Source organism: Pseudopipra pipra, chromosome 3, assembly GCF_036250125.1.
Source record: "Pseudopipra pipra isolate bDixPip1 chromosome 3, bDixPip1.hap1, whole genome shotgun sequence".
Taxonomy (NCBI): domain Eukaryota; kingdom Metazoa; phylum Chordata; class Aves; order Passeriformes; family Pipridae; genus Pseudopipra; species Pseudopipra pipra.
Window position 1 is genome coordinate 70,021,546 of NC_087551.1, and position 19,203 is coordinate 70,040,748.

Below are 19,203 nucleotides of genomic sequence, written 5' to 3' on the forward strand. Positions count from 1 at the left end.
AACAAGCATTAAAGGATCCTTTGGATTGAAATTCCAGGTTTAAGTAGTGGTGGGTACAGTTGACAGGACTCTGTTACTAACCATTCAGACAGAAGATGCAATAACCATGAAATGTTAACAGAGACTAAACAACAGGTGCCAGGGAAAGAAGTACAGCAATAATGACATATTTTAGTCACCTCCTTGTAGAAGCCTGTGCAAATCTCACACCAAGATATGATGAAAACAGCATTTTTACACAATGTACTTGTACCATGAAGCAGTCATGTTAGAGATTCATGTGAAAAGAAGCCAACTGAGCAGTGCAGGAAACTTGATTTTAAGACAGTCTTTCTAAGGATACACATTTTGACAATGACCATAATGGGGTATAAAAATCAACGTTGTTGACTAAGCAAAGAAAGCCATAAAAACATTTACAACAGTGACCTCAATCTCAAAACAGGAGGGCTATATTAAGAAAAGAAGGTTTTAAAAAGGAACAGAAAGTGAGTACCAAAGGGTAAAGCCTTTTTCAAATGCAGGGGCACTTCTAAAACACCATGTAGGTGAAAAAGAACTAGTGCCTGCCAGCTATTAAAAGACAATTTCAAAGCGACCAGAAGGAAGTGAGCCCAGCTGAATAGTACATAAAGAGAAACTATCAGAAATTATAAACTATTCTTCAAAGAGCTGAAGTTGCATCCAGATGTGGCAAATACAAAAGACCAACCAGAAGACAAAATAAACACTACAGTAAGGCAGCCTCCTCCCAAAAGTGAGGGTCAAATCACAAAAGGTATAAAAACTAACACCTATCCTTTGTCAAAACCTGCAGGGGCAGAAACCATACCAGACAGCATGCAGGTCAACAGATGATCAAGGAATGAAAAGAGAGCGTGAGTGAGGTTTTTTTTTAAACACATGTTCAATATGGAGGAGCTTGGGTAGGCTCCTGTGCCAGAACTTTTCTTTATGAGTAACGTGATATAGTATCTATCTCAAAGTGAGGACATTAAAGAATCAAGTAAGTGGTAACAAAACACCAGGACGAGATGGCAGTCACCCAAAAGATCTAAACTCAAACCACAGTGCAAAGACTCTCACCTAATATCACCTGAAATGACAGAAGAAGAATGTATCAATACAATGCCATCTTTCAAAAGAGATATGGGGATTACATTTGTATATTTAAAAGATTGAAGGAGAAGAAACTATAGTAAAGAAGATGAGTATGCACTTGGGTGAGTATTATATATTGCAGCAGAGAAGACATAGTTTTCTGTACAGGTAAATTACAATGACAAAACCTCCAGAATATTTCTGAGGTGACAACCCTGTGAATGAGCAAAGTTTGGATGATGTTGGACACCTTTATGATACCAAGTTAGACTGATCAGAGGGTGCCTTGAAGACATTTAAAAAGTCCATATGTCTTTATATGGTCAGTTGATGAAAAGTTATTAAAACACTGGCAAAAATAAATGGTTGGTTTGCACAGCACAGGAAAGTTGCTGACAGATTCATGCTCTCGACCATGACCTTCAACATATTGATAAATGATCTGGAAAAAAGTAGCAAGTAGCTTTGAGCAAGTTATTGAAAGTTCTAGAGAAAAATGGAATGTTAAGAATTCTCAGCAAATGAAAAGGAAAAGCCTCTCCCTTTATTAAGCCACAGAACAAATACACAGTGAGACTAACATGTAAACTTTGTGCACAGCTTTGCTCTTCATCTTGAGGAACAATACAGTGGAACTAGCAGAGAAATAGAAGAGAAACAAGGATAGCCATAGGCATGAAAAGCCTGGAAGGGAAGAAAAAGAAGACTGATCAGACCTTTTCAAGTGAAAAAACTCAAATAGACTGAGAAGTAGTTATGGCCAAGATCTATAAAATAAGGAATGACACAGAAATGGGGAATAAGAAATGACTGCTCATTTTGTCTTCCAGTACAAGAGGCTAGGGGATATCAAGTCAAACAAGAAAGCTGTTAAGTTGGACAAGTTTCAAAATAGAGATACATCCTTATACAAGGTGCTGGTAAGCTGCAGAGCTGCCTGCAAGAGATTACTACAAACAAAGAAGAATTATATGGGTTCAAGAAGGAGCTTAACAAGTGTGTCAAAAAGAAAAAACAAACAAACACAATGAACTCACTGCAAATTAATAAATATATAAGCATTGCCTTTAGTTGAGAGATTGAATATTGAAAAAAAAGTATTTGGATGTATCACTACTGGCTTGCTTCTTCTACACCTCATTAGGGATCCATTGCTGCCTAGCTGTCCAATAGAATAAAGGGCTGGAAGGACCGTCAGTCAATGGTAGCATGGATGTTCTCAGCTATCTAAGCATCAGAAGGAAAATGTACTTTTAACAGTAAATATTTACTGTAAAAGAAGTAGATAAGAAAGACTAGTTGCCAAAAAATACTTGTTGGGGTTTTTTGGTGGTTAATAAATAGTTTCTCACTGAATATGTACTAAGTTTTAGGTTGACATATAATATAAAGCTGTCTTTTTTTGGTGAAAGACACTCGGGCAGTTGAGCTGTTTTGGATACATGATCTCATTTACCACCCCTTGTCCTTCATTTATAGTCAATGTTTATTTACATGCCAGCTATTGCAGATTTGAGATCTCCTGCCTTAGTGCAATGGTACTAAACAGAGTAACAGAGGCTAGAGGTTTCAGGATCTGCAGGTTTTAAAAGAGAGGTTTATTCTCTGTTCTTGCAGTATGTTATGACTTAGCCATTAAAAACATGTATGGCTTAGATTTATGCCTATCAATTATAATTGCGTTTTTACACTTCGCGTTTTCTGAGAAGATAATAATAACATCTTTCCAAATGGAAAAAGAGAATATTGCATTTTCTAACAGATAACTTTTTGACAACTTAAAGGAGTGCTGTTTTGAACAGACCTACTGAGCCAGAATATCATGCTCATTTACTGCATCTTCTAGCTTGAACTTCAGCTTCTCAGTGCTTGTTCTTGCCATTTAAATTGCCTGTATCTCAGCCTTTTCATAGTTCCGTTTTCACTGTACCCAGATCATTATCTATTGAACATTTCTAGAAAGCTGAATATGATAGCTGCACAGTTGCCAATGTTACAAGTCTTAAAAATACATTTTTATACTCACTTGTAATACAGTTTTCAAGGCAGTTGCTACACAGTGATTATAGAAACCAGTAGCAGGAGTTTTGAGTAGACTTGCCAGTTCTACCTTCCCCCAAACTAAACTTCGCAAACAAAAAAAACCCCAAACCAAACATTATATGCCTACAGACTCCTTTATTCCAGTATCTGTTTTACACACAAAAATACCCAACCCACACAATGCTACATTTAATTTCACAGAACAAAATCTAATCTGTCTATTCAGATCCTGAAGAGGCTCCTATCTGTCAAGTTCTAACATCAAAATTACAGTCAAGTTAAAATTATGCTATGGAACTAGATATCCATTTCTTAATATTGGCATTTTGCTTATATTCCACATCCTAACAACACAATGAAAAGTACCTAATAGCTAAAACTATATAAAAGAAAAACACTGTCATAAATATATTTCAGTTTTTAACTTTCACAAGAAAATCTCTAATAAAAGTCAAACACAAAGAAAACTTGAGGATGTGATAACCTCTAATTTTGGGCAACTTTTTTCACTGCATTACCTAGCTCCCATAGATGTTAGCAATAAAGTCCCAACCTCATCCATCAGAGAATGCAGTAAGTGAATTCATACATGCATAAAGCCCTAATGAATTTAAGGGGACTCATGTTTAGGGAGGTGATTTTTGAGGCAAGAGTTTCCAAGGAGTAGTATTTTGAATGTAAATATGAATAAAGATGCAAATATGTTGTGCAAAAAGTTCAGTGTTGTGATATTTTAAGTTTACACAGGAAGCATCCGAACTTGCCTAATAAACTGAATCTGAAGAATATAAAGTGATACTTCAACTGAGCAAGAACTTGCAATCAAGTTTAAAACAGAAATGAAAGCTTACAATGAAACACAAGAAAAATTAACCACTGTTATATACAAACACATGGCAGTTCTGTTCTTTCAAACATGTCCAAAAGGATGCTTAGAATCCCTAGTCTTTTGACATTTTTCCTATTTAAAAAAAAAATCAATTTTTCTTACAATTCCTAAAAAGTCTGTTTGAATCTCAAGCTTCTCAAAGACTCATATGTTTTATTTTTCAAATGCAAGTATTTACAAGTGAAAAGACTATTCAAGGTAAGAAAGTAGCTACTACAGTGACCACCAACACAGAATTCTTTGGGTCTGTCTTTGCCAAGACTATTATAGTAACGTATTCCCATTTTCTGCAAATCCAGTTCATTTAGTTTGTATCTATAGAAAACCTGAAAACTCAGAAAGGCATCCTTTTAGTTTTAAGAGAGTTACCTTTAATTAGAATCACATGAAAGAATCTATTTGCATAACAGATCTACAGTTAGTCATGTTAAAAATGTGAAATTTTGATTTGTGTTTTTTACACTTGATGCAACTAATGAAGAGGGGCTTGCTAGGAGATCATACACTGGATTACAGTTTCAAAGAGAATTAAAAAATGAGTTTGCCAAAATAAATACTATTATCTCCAGTCATATGGATTCTCATTCAAAGACCTTTTCCCGTTTTACTAAGTCTGATAAAAAGCAATTTACAGAAGTTGCAGTCCTATTGACTGTTCCATCGAGAACAACTTAATTTGTCCAACATAAGAAAGATAGAGGTGAATTTCACTGTTAAAGACTTACCATAGGTTGCAAATGTTCTTCTTTGTTGTTCAAACATGAAATCATTGATGTGAGCTGGTTCTGCATATCCAGAAAGCATATTTCTAGGTGCAGCCATTTGTTGAGTCCTAAATGGGTTTTCTGGTCCAAACTACATCAAAAAATATTAAAACTAAGTATAGCAGAATTAGTAATTTCTTATTTTTGTGTATGTAGGTTTTCAGAAAAAAAAAACCACAGGAAAAAAAAAGATTTCTCTTTCAAAAATTGTAATGCAAAATCACTTCAACTTTGTATTTGGTTACGACTACTGAATAAGTTCCTTAGTCTGTTATTTTACACAGTAATCACACAGTTGCTTTGAATAGTTTCGTGATTGAACTTTCTGCCTGTATTACAGAAGACAAATATCAACTAATTGACTTGCTGATACTTGACAGTATCAACACATACAGTCATTCAGTATGTGACCAGTAGAAGCATTCAGAAGACAAAACCACAGTGTACTGTCCCTTCTAAGGAGAGGAGATCAAAAAAGATGTATCAGGTCCTACTAAACTCATGTGATTAATACAGAAATTACACTGCTAACGATATTTTTCTGCATTTAAAAAGCAACTAAGGACTTGTTGTATTATTCCAGGAAAACAACTAATGAAACCCTGCCTTTCTTTTCTTCTTGCAAGATGACAAATGCCAGTTTTCCTGGTTATCATGGCTAGGAAGAGAACAGTGACTACAAATAAACGCAGTACACTGAGACTAATATCACACTAACTTTAATTGTAACCCCTATGCTTGTCAGCCATACTAAACACCTGACACTCCCACAATAGGTTTCCCTCACTAAAACATTTACACACAGCAGCACTTTTATATCAGTACTTTTGCTCACACACATCATGGCTTTGATACATCACAAAATGCAAGCTTGCTATGAAAAGGCCAATTTATGTGGTTCCACAAAATGTTTTCTAAACATAAAGCATAACTAATATAGAAATCTGAGATTGCTGCAGCATTTGTCTACCTAGAATACTAACTCCTGGTCTTACAGAAGACAAACTGTACAAAGAAGTTAAATACTGGAAATAGTTAAATGCTCGAACAGCTATTTTTATCTTTCCGATAGCCTGTCAGTTATAATAAAATGGAAAGTGGTTCACATGGCACCAAGCAGTCTAAATTCAGCCTAAAATAGTTTTTCGCTATACACATTTAGCACAGTTCAAGTTACTAATATTCTTAATACTGATGTGAATAATTAAACTGAAAGTGCTTTGATTTTAATTTTAAATCCTCTTCTTAAAAGCGTTATATCTGCAATAACGTTATATCTTAGAAGTGTTATAACTGTTCATTTTGCTCTAATGACAACAATGAGTAAATACCAAAAATGTGAAAATAGTCAGAGACCACTTTAATGCAGTTCGTGTTTTGCTCAACATCTTTATAATGCTATTTTCCCAGCTTAATTTTTAATTTCCATAGCTATAATTCTGATAAAGACTTTAGGAATCTTCTTAGAAGAGCTTTATACAGAATATTAAAATTCAAGCATTAAAAATACCAACACAGCTGTGTAGAATCTATTTTTTTAATTTGTCAAAACTAGATCCCAAAAAGCAGCAAGCACCCAAAGAAGTTGTCTTATAGGAAATTCACATGAAATTTATAGAACCTCTGCCCTCTAAGCCAAAGGCATTTCCGCTCTAAAGATCAATATTGCTTCTTACCTCAGGTGCAAACATAGTTTCATAAGTGGGATTGTATTGAACTTCCTTGATAGCAGGATCAAGGTGGACTCCTGTTTCCACATCTTCCTGAAATAAAACAGACATATTAATAAACCATTTTTCACATGTAGACTTTGAAATACATGACATTAACTTCTTTCAGTCCAAATTAGGGCTGTGGTTCAAGGTGACACTTTTAGCATTATGAAAGTAAAAGAGTACCCTGGCCAAAGTTTCTATTTTTAAAACATATTGACTGCAAAACCAGTGTCGGTCCATCACTGAGAAATTCATCTAAGACATGTGCAGAATTTTGCATGTGAATTACTGCTTTTTTTTTTTTAAAGACTTCATGCACACAGTGTAAAAAGAGCAGCAAGATGAGAGAGAGAAAAGCTTTTTTTTTTGAGGATGTTTGAAAACCAGCCTTGTAAAGACAAATCAATTAAAATGGTCACCAATACAATATAAAGGTATGAAAGAGAGTTCTACAAAAGGTAGAAGGCAGAAGTCATAAGTAAATGTTCTGAAAGACAGTTGTGAAAAAAATGTTACCCATCAGCACAAACATTAAGTATAACAATGATTTTCAAAGAATCTAACAGTTCCTTACCTCTAAGTTTTTACGTAAAGGAATAAATGCAATTCAACTTTAGTACTTAAACATATTTCCAAGTCCATTGTGACAAAAATTTAACTTGATAGATGAAGGGACAAGAAAGAAGGACTAACCAAAAAAACAACTTAAAGCAACTCAAGGGGAAAAACTCAGAAGGGCACATGCAGCTGAAACAGAAGACAGAGAAGTTGGTAAAGAAAAATACTGATAAGGTAGTAGCACTCGAAAAGACCTGGTTTCACAAAACTCTACGAAGGCTCACTTACATTGGTTCTAAATTGACAGTACCTCCCCCCTATCAAGAGCTCAGTTAATGAAGGAGAACATTATTTTTCAGAATTATTACTTGCTTCCTGTACCTTTATTCTAGTATAATAGTAATTCAAAAGGACTCAAAGGTATATTGATAACATCCCTAGTAATTATACTGAAAAAACTACCTTAAGCATCAGTGTTTAATCAGTGCTTACCTACAACAGGATCCAAAAGCATTTGTGACTCATGGAAAGAAGTGGCACAACAGAGGATCAAATTTTAGCAGTCACTTCATTAACATAAAATTACCTCAAAGAAACTCAGTCTTGCTTTGTATTACAGTATCTTGAAAGAGCAAAGTGGCACATTCTTTACGTGTTTATTATTGTTAGCTATTCTCTGACATGCTGTGGCTAGAAGCTTTTTTCCTCCCCAGTTCAATAGCAGGTCAATTACAAATTTGCTCATGCATGCAAGACTCTAAAAGATTTTAAAACCTGGTTTTCTAGAACGCTGAAAAGAAAATCAGTACCTAAAGATCCTTGGCTTGTTATCTCAATATATTTGATTAATACTGCTCAAAAAAAAAAAGGGAAAAAAAAAGGATATTAAAGGAAAAAAAAAAAAGGCATGACATCAGCAATCCTGTCAATTGTTTTTCTGCTAAGGCCACTGTCTTAGTAGAATTAAGTTCAACCACAAAGCTTTACTCTCACCATGTATCAATTATTTTACCAAGCAGGTACAGCCATTGCACTGATCTTGTTTGAACCCTTAGCACTGCCAGTTCTTGGCCTGACCCCTTTTTTCTCATCACACAACCTTTTAAATTCACTGGGCTTGGATGACAATGGCTACCAGTACATTCAGAGCCCTGACTGTCATACACTATGAACTTGCCTGGAAACAGCACAGCAGGCCTAATCCAGTCATTCACCAACAAAACCAGACATTCCCAGCTAGAATAGGAGTATATAAAAAACCAGTTTCTAACCTGTATTACCTACACACTTAGATTTCCTTTCATAGCTCCATGTGCTGAGGACATTTTCCACAGACAACTTTTTCAAGTCACATCCTAAAGCTCAGTCTGCCAACTAGACCTCACATCTTGTCCACAAAACTTATAATTTGAGAAAATAAAAATTAATATAATTGATAATAAGGCAAAATGTATCTGATCAATGGTTAGTGACATTTAAACAGTGATCAGTTTACTTGAAATTAAGATGCAGGTTTTTTCCTGCTCTTTAATCTGAAAAAGTGAGAAAAATCCAGTTTTGCAAAAACGCCAAGAATTTTTCAGTTCTGCTATTTTTCCTCCGCCTTTCTTTCTGTTAAGTTCTATTATATGCTGCTTAGTAATTGAGAAAAGAAACAGATTGTGCCATGAAAGCTGATCCTCTGCTGGACGATTATAGTAATTCTGGTTCTACTTCACTGCTGGTGGAACAGTGCTGAGTCACTTGGAAGCCATACAATATGTTCACTCCTAGACCACCACAGGCACAGTCTTTCTGTGTGAAAACCATCGAGCCTTGAAACTGAAGCACATGTTATATTTATCAGAGCCACACTCCTCAAGACCTCTGGTCTTACTCATGTTTTCATAATTTGGGGCATCAAATGATGATCTGATAATATGCTACTGAAACATACAATGGCTACCTTTTCATTATGCCACTTTGCCTTAAACTATATAATAATTTGAACGTGTTCCAACTCCCCACTTTACCTTCTCAGTTATTTTAAAGAATTGAAATCTTGATAGGAATATAAAGTATTGTCACAACATATTCGGACATATTAGGCTATGGCAGAAGTTCAAATTGCAGCAGACAAATAATCCTTTGATCAACATCTGACAAATGCTATTTTGTACGGCATTACAAGACTCTGATAGGTAGCAGACACATTAAAAATATTAACCTAGCCCATCAATCATTTCCCAAACTGCCAAGCTACCTGCATCAGTGTGTTTTGGCTGTTTTTTTTTTTTTTTTTTAATGAGAGAAAAGAACTCATCAGCAACCTCTGCACATGGTGCAGATCTCCGGGTACAACTGCATGCATTGCCAGAAGACTATTTCAGCAGAACTCATCTTTTTAAGACCCAGAAAGCAAAAAAGGTAAATACAGGTCTTAGGACTCTGTCCTTTATGCTCGCAACAGCCTTAACTGCATGCATTCTAGATGCATTTGCCATAGCTACAGTTCACAGGGAAGGGATCACAGGAGCAGCAGTCTGGCAGAGCTGTGACTGAGATAAGGTATCTAAGGCATCTCGTCTCTCTACAGTGCTGTAGCTTTTCCTTTCGTCACACAAATATCTTGATTTATCTAAAAGCCTAAGGTGAGCAATTCATCATGTAGCTTATGTGCCAAGTGTGACAAGTGGCTCTGTGGGATGGAAGATGATCAGCAGCTCAGCTGAAAGAGGAGGGCATCTGTGAATTCAGTGATGGGCCAAATATTACCCTAGATCACTTTCCACCCTCAAAGGCACAGGAATCATCAAAAGAGGAGTCAAAGAGCTGTCAACTTAAACAGATACAGTGTTCCCCCAGAGAAAGATAAAAGTTCAGCTGTAGGACTGGCAGAAAAGCAGCTTGTGTTTGCTGCCACTCAGAAATTGTGTAAATATGGTCTTAATGGCATTCTGTAATATCATTAAAGGTGGTACACCACGTATAACCTGCGAGAGAAGAATGAAGGTGTTAGGAAGTTATATTTTACTGAATATGGCTGTCTTGAAAGACATAATACAATGGAGCTGCAAACTTCAGCTCTATGTGTGACCTCTCTGCTTTTCTCACACTGGTAACAAGCACCCCACTGAAATACAGTAGCCACAATGGGCACCACATATCAGGTAAGGCATGTGCTACTGAAAAGGATCCAAAGGAGAAAAATCAAGAATGATCAAAGGTTTAAATTGACCCTAATTCAGCCTAGAACAGATTCAGATTATACAATTTTGCAGAAATTGCTCAGTCCATGGATCCACTGAAGTTTGGTTAGTTGAGTGTCTGTCCAGACAGATGCAAGTATCACTCCTGATACAAGGCAAAAAGAGGTAGATGATGCCATATCACCAAACTATTTAGTGTGTTGGTTGTGTTGTTGTTTTTTGTTGCTGGTTTTTTTTTTTTTTAATATATAGTCTACTTGCAGTATAAGGCTGATTTACAGTTCAGATATGATTTGATGAGGTAAAAAAATTCTTGATACCAAAATGCTCTCCTTTTGCCTCTTTTGTTCTACAACACAGCATCACACTGTTATAAGGGAATGGCACTCAAGGCTGTACTCTGGAGTATTAGCATTGCTTAAGGAATCTATCTTGAGACAGAAAGAAGCTTTCGATGCTAAGTGTAGACAAGCAGGTGCTTCATTACGACTCCCCAGAGATCACAGAATGTCTAGCTCCTTCAAAGGCATGCTCCTTTAGCCCCAGTATAAGGGCCCTTCTGCCACTTAAGAAAGAGCACAGAAAATAGATGGGATTTTAGACTACAAATACAGTAAATCACATTAACTTTCATTCTTAACAGGTTTCTTAAACATGCCACAGTCTTGTTTTTCTTCAGAAAAACCCTACCTGAATGCCATAAACAAATACTGTTACTTTCTGTGAAAAGTACTTGATTTACAGACTACAAAATAGTTCAATAATAAATTCACTCGAAAAAAGCTTGCTAGAAGTTTCTTTCTATATGCAAGACATACAGAAAGACATACAATATGTAGGCAAGACAAAATTTTTTTAATTAAACAGAAGCGAAATCCCTGTAATAGGCAACAAAGTAAAGCCTTAAATAAAAAAACCCAAGCTGCAGTACATACTGCAACACTGGATGGTAATTCTGTTCCTTAGAATGACTATAATGTTGATTACGCTTTCCCATTTCATCTCATGCAAGCAGAGAGTTTTGATGTCTATGTTGGGGTTTTTTCTTTTTTTTCTGGACATTTCAGATAATAAACCTCCCATGTTCCATTCTCCCCAGGTAAATTCATTACTAATTAGTCAAACAGCTAAAAAGGGCAGACTGCTTTGCATAATATTTAATTAGTTTTAATTATCAATGAAATTAAAATGTGGTAAATTAAGACCACATCCCATGAGCCACGGAGGCTTAAGCAGTTTGTCACTCGCCAATTCTTGCATCAACCACTTGGGCTGTCAAATACACATTATCTCATCCTAAAGATTTTCAAATTTATTACCTAGAGACAAACAGCATTTGCAGTGAAGCTCCAACATTAAGATATGGCTGTCATCAGCTTTTACTCTTAACAATAAACAACCACCCCACTACCTTCAACAGAATAAAAATAAACCAGCAAGAGAAGCATATGCTAAACTGTTTTGTTGGGATTCCTGACATTTTGCAGGAGGACCAGACTATCTTTGTAACAGTGCAAACTTCTTGCACACCCAGTACTTCCTGGCATGGGAATAAGCCCTACTACATGTTGCGTGAAGAGTTGTATCCTTTTGTTTGTTTTGAACCTAGCTCGTACTAGTTAGCTTACAGTTGCTGTACAGTGAGTACTCAACCCCCTCTCCATGCCATTTAATGACTTTGTAGGTCCCTGTCAATACTTTTCACCTCAGTCATCTCTTTCTCAGTTTTGGCCTCCTCAGTAATTCCTCATACAGAAGCAAGACACCTCTTCAGCCCTGTTGCCCTTCTCTGAACAGTATCAGTTACAATGTATCCTTTTCTGTATGAAGGGACCAGAAGCACACCTTTTCATCCTCTGTTGCCTTCCCCCAGGTGCTGTAACGTTTTCAGCAATTTAGTGGTGCTAAAAACAGTAGCAGAAACATGCAATTTCCATCTAGTTGGTTTTCCAACTTATAATGAAAGAAGTAGGATTACTAGCTTGGAGTAACCAATAATTATAAGTCAATGTTATCTATTATGAGTAATTTAACATCAAGATCAACAATAAGCCTATTTTAACAAGCAGACTGTAAGAAGAGAGTTTAGCAAAAGTCATCCCCTCACACTTTTAAAAGACAGTTAGAAATCTTTAGTACAGCTTTCAATTATAGAAGAATTATTTTCACAGAAATATGATTTTATATAACTATGATGTACTTTGAGGCAAGGACTCAGCAGATTTCTTACAGAATAACAAAATACATCTCAGGGCTGTATTTGCTATGCACAGTTAAGTAACTCTAATGGTGTTAGCTGAATGTGCTAACAACTATGCCTCGCTAATAAAGAGAGTGAGGACCTACTCCTCTTTAAAGTACATGTAAGTCTAATGTCTCTGCCAGTTAACAGGCCAAAATTCTACAATTAGAACTAGGATGCAGAACACCAACCACTTAAGATTTGCATTCTCAACTGCCAAAAATGCACTTGTGTGCAGCCGTTGTTTATATTTATTGTATGACTAACCCTTGTAACCTCCCTTCTTACCATCATCTTTGCTTATCCATTCCTGGTCCTTTGTACAAAACATATCCACGCTCCTAAGAGTAACTGATCCTTACTCATGTCAAAACAATATTTGCACAAGTGAAGTGATACTAATGAACTGTAACTTCGCTTTCCTACTCGCTCAGCTTGCCATTTTTCCAGGGCTGTACTTAAAGAACATTTGTGACTTACACTCAAACATCATGTATTTCACATTTGTTTAGTAAGGGCTTTCTAATTCTAAAGAATTGGGGCAAATTCCTGAGGAGGTGACTGGTAAGCTTCCACTGATGGGTGGGATGTTATGATTTTTAGACCTGGAAGGTGTTGAGAACGTGTTGTCTACGAGACCTGTACTTACTTCTTGAACCCAAAAAGAAAGCCTAATATCACTAAAAAAAAAAAAAAAATTATCTGTTACTCCTCAAAGAAGGTTGTGGTGCTAAAAGAAGCTGCAGAATGGTATGTTCTGAAAGCCTTAGCTTGACATTGTTGCTCTTCTCAGTTATATGTACCTCATCTGTGATCTCAAATCAAAATTATAGTCATTTTAATAGAGCATTTTGATACTCAGAAACCTCACTCCCTTTTTATCTTAGTTAGCATTATGTCTGACACAGAGGCAGTCCTAGATGTGCTGGTGGACACCCCTTCCAGGGCACAGCCCAGCAAATAGCTTTGAACTGAACGTGCTGCTGCCATCCAACTTTTTCTTCCAGCTGCTTGTTTCTGCACTGGCACTAGAGATTTCACTGTGCTGGCACTGCATTTGTGCAAACAAGATCAAGGAATGGATCCAAGGACAAATAACGCCGCTAAAGTTTTGGAGTTTTTTTACAATTCAGATCACTTCCCTGATGTCAGCCACTGAACAACTACATAAACCCTTCTGCTGCACGGCACAGGGAAAACCCATAGCTACAGCCCTAAGAGTGGTGAAAAGCACAGACAATGCTACTTGCAACTTGTAATCATTCACATTCAGGCAATATTACGGCTGTTAATTAGCTTTCCTTTTGAAGCTTCTACAAGACAACCTGCCAGACACTGCAATTCAAGAAGTCAGATTGCCAAGACTCTAAGGGATGAAAAAATAGTCACTATATACAATATAACATATACACACAAATATGATCAGTTGTAGCAGTGTATGAATTAACTAATGACCACAAAGTGAAAGATTCCATCCACCCCTTGGCCACAAAGTAGGAAACTTCTCAGAACAACTAGGAGCAACACAATAACATAGTGACAGTCATCATGGTGAGATGCTTGCTTTTGATTAGATATTAGTTGCCAGTATTTTCAGAGCCAACAGGAGTACCATAGACATGGTATTTGTTCTCAGACAACTGCAAGAGAAGTGTAGGGAACAGAAAAAAGGTCTCTATGTAACCTTTGTTGATCTCACCAAGGCTTTTGATACTGTGAGCAGAAAAGGTCTGTGGCAGATTTTGGAACGCTTAGGATGTCCCCCAAAGTTCCTTAAAATGATCATCTGACTTCATGAGGATCAGCACGGCCAAGTCAGATGCATATGGCAATGCACTTTCTGAGCCCTTTCTAATTACCAACGGTGTGAAACAAGGCTGCGTTCTTGCACCAACCCTATTCACAGTCTTTTTCAGCATGATGCTCCAAAGGGCCTCGGCAGACCTTGATGATCAAGATGGTATCTACATTCAATATTGTACCGAAGGAAGCCTTTTCGACCTAAGGTGACTGAAGGCCCACACTAAGACCTTAAACCATCTTGTCCGGGAGCTGCTTTATGCTGATGACGCCGCCCTTGTCGCCCACACAGAAGCAGCTCTGCAGCGTCTAACATCCTGCTTTGCAGAGGCTGCTGAGCTTTTTGGGCTGGAAGTCAGCTTAAAGAAGACTGAAGTTCTCTATCAACTGACACCTCAGGAAGTCTTCCATCATCCCCATATCACCATTGGCCAATCAGAGCTCAAATCAGTCCAGCAGTTTAATTACCTAGGTAGCCTCATCTCCTCAGATGGTAAGACTGATGGAGATAGACAACAGGTTAGCAAAGGCATATAGTGCTTTCGGAAAACTCCATAAAAGAGTTTGGTGAAATAAACACTTGAAGAAAAGCACCAAGATCAGTGTTTACAGAGCCATTGTACTGTGAACTCTCTTACATGGATCCGAATCATGGGTCATCTACCGCCACCACCTGCGTCCCTAGAACGCTTCCATCGACGCTGTTTCCGTACAATCCTAAACATCCACTGGTCAGATTATGTCACTAATACGTCTGTTCTAGAACAAGCAGCAGTCACAAGTATTGAGGCCATGTTGCCGAGAACACAGCTGCGATGGGCAGGGCACGTCTCAAGGATGAAGGACCACCGCCTCCCTAAGATCTTGCTTTATGGTGAACTTGCCACTGGCTGCCGCAAGAGAGGAGCCCGAAGAGAAGATACAAGGACTCCCTGAAACAACATCTCAGCCTTGGCCATATTGATCTTCATCACTGGTCTACTCTGGCCTCCAATTGTCCAGAGGGGTCTAGAGCCACACTATCTATAACACTGCTGCTTCTTTTGAGTATGCAGACAAGATCACTCTCGAGGAGAAAAGACAACGCAGAAAGAATTGTGTCTTGCCGATACCATCCAAGGAGTCTTTCTGCTGTGCTTTTGCAACCGGACTCATCTATCTCGCACTGGCCTCTTTAGCCACCAGCGCGCTTGTAGCAAATGTGGGTAGAGTCCTTCCCAAACCTTCGTTCGCGAAGCCTAGCCATGAGTTGCCAGTACTAAAATCCCAAAGCCAAACCAGCACCTCCCCCCCCCTTTCTGGAATCACATAAGTGAGTCAATGTGCTAATGAACTTAGAAAATTAAGGTTTGCCAAACGAGACTGAAAAGAAAAACAGAAACACTAATCAGATTTCAGGCTGCCCTTTAGAACAGGATTCAGTTGCACTCGGCCTATCAAATATCCACTTCACCTCATCAACCAGGAAAACCACACAGGAAAACATCTTAACTCAGGGAACAGCGGACAAGAGTATCTAAGAAACTGCAATCAAGGTACACTCTGAGATGGAGATAGCACACTTTAATAAGTTTAATCCCCACGGCTGGGATCCGCCGGAGTCCCTGACACGCGCCCTCCCTCCACAGCTCCGGCCCCGCACCCCAGGGCAGGGCAAGGCCAGGCAGCGGCACCGCACCCCCGCCAGTCCCGCGCCCCTCCCGCCCCGCTTTCCCGGCTCAGGGCTGCCCCAGTGCTGTCCCCAGGAGTGTCCCAAGGCCGGCGGTACGGACCCAGTGCCGGGCGGGCGGGAGCCCCGGGCCCAGAGGGACGCCTACCTTCACGGCTACTTCCGGGGCCGCATCGACGGGCAGGGCCGGGGGCGCGGCGGGCGGCGGGCAGAGGTGCAGCACGGCGTCGCGGCTGGCGAGCACGGCGGCGGAGCCCTGGGAGCCGCCCTCAGCCTCGGGCTCCGAGTCAGGCTCCGAGTCGGAGCCGCCGTAGGAGGCGAGCGCGGCGATCGCCGCCGACATCTTAGCGCGGAGGATGACGGGACGGGCAGGTCCTGGCAGCTCCGCAGGGCTCGCCGCTTCCCTTCCCCCGCAGAACGAGCGGGCTGTGGCTGCGCATTAAAAATGTGGGTCATTAAAATGGAAAACACTCTCTTAAAAATAGTTTATCTTTACGGGATATACAGCCGTTCGAGGGGGGATCGACCCCTTTGGCTGCTGATAGTGTTTAACCTTTCAGGACTCTCAGGTGGGACTACAAGCTCCAGCATGCAACGCGGCGCGCCCCTTGGGGGCTTTCCCCCCAGCGCTCATATGCGCTCTGCGTGGCAGCAAGGGAAAACGTTCAAGAGCCTAGGGAGAGCTCCCGCCTCCTTCCGCACACAAAGGATTTTCGCCGCCTCTCCAGCATAGCCCGGCGGGGCGAGGAGCCCGGCAACACAGGACCCTCGCGCTCCCGCCGCCTCTGCCCCGCGCCGTGCCCCGGGGAGCCCCGCCCCCCGGCGCCGATTGGCTGTCGGCACCCGGCTTTGGTTACGTCACAGCGGCGGGGCCCCGCCTCCTCGACCGGGGAGAGGGAGCCCGGCGGGCCGGACTGTACCACCTGCCCGCCCGCAGGGTGGGGGGCGGTGGCGCGTGGACCAGCCCGAGCATCGGGCGGTGGGGGGGGCGGCCGGGTTCGGCCGCCGGGTAAACAGCGCTCCCCCCCCTCCCGGCTCGGCGCGCCGGGCGAGGCCCCGCCCCTCGCGCGCGCACACACACACACGCACACACACACACGGGGACACGCGCGCGCTGCCCGGTGTCTATTGTGAAGCCGCCGGGGACGCTCCACGCCCGCCGCCGCCGCCCCCCGCACCCGGGGCCGCCAGCCGGGAATGGCCGGCGCCGCGTGAACTTCCAGCTCCCCCGCGGCCGCGGAGGGAGGGGCTGAGGCTGAGGGCGAGCGGCGTGAAGGTGCGAGGCGAGGGCAGGCGAGTAAGTGCCCCCCAGCCCCCGCTCCCTCCTCCCCTCGCGGTGCCCGGGGCGGGCGGGAGGGACCGGTCCCCGCTCCCCATCCCCGGCGGGAGTGCGGGTCGCGCCTGCCCCACAAAGGGACCGGCGCTAGCCAGGTGTTGGCCCCCTCCCCTTTGTCCGCGCCCGCGCGGGGGGCGGCGGCGGCAGGGAGGGAGGGAGGAAGGGAAGGAAGTAGGGAGAGCACGTCGCGGAGCCCCTCTCGCCCGTCTCCCTGCCGCCCCCGCGGGCAGCGGCAGGAGAGGGGCGTGTTGCGAGGCGGAGGAGGGGAGGGGGCCGCACTTGTGCCGGAGCGCGGGGCTTCCCTGTCCCTGCCCCTCTCCCTGTCCTGGTCTCCCCGTGTGCCCGCGCCCGGCAGGATCGCCCCGCGGGGAAGGTGCGGCGGTCGGGGCCGGGGTCAGCGGCGGGCGGGGGGCCGGGTGACGTCACCGCCGCCAGGTGCGGGGAGCGGCGCCCCCTTCCCTGCCCTCCCGGGGGACGCGGCCCCGCCGCGGGCACCGGGGCTGGCGGGGCAGGGGGGCGGGCGGGCGGCGGGCTCGCCGGCCGGAGCGGACCGGAGCGGGATTCGACCCCATCCCGGGGCAGAGCTGCTCGCTGGAACACTGCTACCATTGTTAGGCGCGCTCGGAGATCGCGGGGGATGGCCGGGAGCGAGGAGAAGCACGTAGGTTCCAACTTCTCCCAGCCCGCTCCAAAACGCCTTCCTGTGCGCCCGCGGACAGGATGAATGGGAAATACAGAGCGCTGACCGAGAGCTGGGTGTATCGCCAGGTGCGTGCATTGCACGCGCTTGCACCTGGAGCGGTACATTGCCATGACTTCCCTTGGAGCTGCATGTGCTTTCAGAATTAAAGTGAGCACACAGTGACATCTAATTGTGACACAGTGGCATTTAATCTGATTAAATGCTCTAGTTTGATTTTTCCACCCTTTTCAGCAGTTACGGTTTGAAGCATTTGTTTCCTTAGCTTGAGAAGATAACCACTTAGATTTTATTTTTTTTTTTAAGATAAAGTAAACGTAGAGGACGTATAGAAAGTGTTTATAGCATGGAGTGGAGCAAGGTGCTACGTTTAGATCTGTTCTATTAAACACAAGCATGCCTCTTCTTTGTATGCTAGAATTGGGATTTTAGGTAAAAGTCTCACATTTTCAGCACTGAGACCTTTTGTTTGCATCTCCAACAGCTGCCATATACTACATTCTACTAACATTTCATATGGTAATGAGTTGACTTTTTCATCTTAAATCTATGGATGATGAATCCCTAAGTAAGGAAAGCTATATGATGCTTCAAATGAATCACTGCTTATTAATATCAAAAGTGGTTCTTCCACTGCAGTCAGTTTGTTTATTGGCAGTAATTGTTAACTGATTCCATATGACTGCATTCCTTTTTCCCTTGGTATGCAGATCCTGGGTGTTTTCTGAAGTTCAGAGGTGTGCCTCCCGAAAAGTGAAAAATTTCGAGATCTATTTCTGCAACCAGTCTGTGATATTCTGTCTGGAGAACTGTGTTGAAAATCATTAAACTAATTCTGCTTTGTTATACTTGAATTTTAAATTTTTAATTCATACAGATTTGGTAGTTTGCTTAAGTCTGTTCACCTGTGTTTTGTCCAAACACTCTAGATTGCTTGGCAGTACTGTAATCATCTGGGATTCTAGATGCTTTCATTGTAGAACTTATGAAAATCACTTACTGGTTTAAATTAGTTGCATGTCTGGTACCATCAGGCTAGTATGTAAGCAAACACATGTGAAGGCATTCAGTGGGATACTGACTGAAGTTTCGTGTTGCTTAAATGGTAGCAAAGATAGCAAAGATTAATTTTCAGCAAGCGTGCTGGTGTCGCTTTTGGGTTTGAAAAACTGACTTGACTACACTTGAAAAGTGTAGG

General features: G+C 41.6%; 2 protein-coding genes across 7 annotated transcripts in view; one reads left to right on the plus strand and one right to left on the minus strand.

Annotated features, from left to right (window-relative positions):
• The window catches only part of CDC40 (cell division cycle 40), a 39,129-nt gene extending 22,780 nt beyond the window's left edge, over positions 1 to 16,349 (minus strand). The window contains exons 1-3 of the mRNA XM_064649786.1: positions 16,118 to 16,349; positions 6,474 to 6,560; positions 4,759 to 4,888 (exon numbers count right to left, since the gene is read on the minus strand). Of these exons, the coding sequence (XP_064505856.1) occupies positions 4,759 to 4,888; positions 6,474 to 6,560; positions 16,118 to 16,312 (412 nt within the window). The 5' untranslated portion in view covers positions 16,313 to 16,349. The remainder of the gene's footprint in view (positions 1 to 4,758; positions 4,889 to 6,473; positions 6,561 to 16,117) is intronic.
• A 509-nt stretch (positions 16,350 to 16,858) lies between these two features.
• WASF1 (WASP family member 1) overlaps positions 16,859 to 19,203 on the plus strand; it is an 86,216-nt gene continuing 83,871 nt past the window's right edge. Inside the window, exons 1-2 of one of the 6 annotated variants that reach the window (XM_064649789.1) lie at positions 16,940 to 17,266; positions 17,921 to 18,073. The gene's annotated coding sequence lies outside the window, so the exon portion shown is untranslated. The other 5 variants (XM_064649787.1, XM_064649792.1, XM_064649788.1 and 2 more) reach the window with 5 other exon arrangements.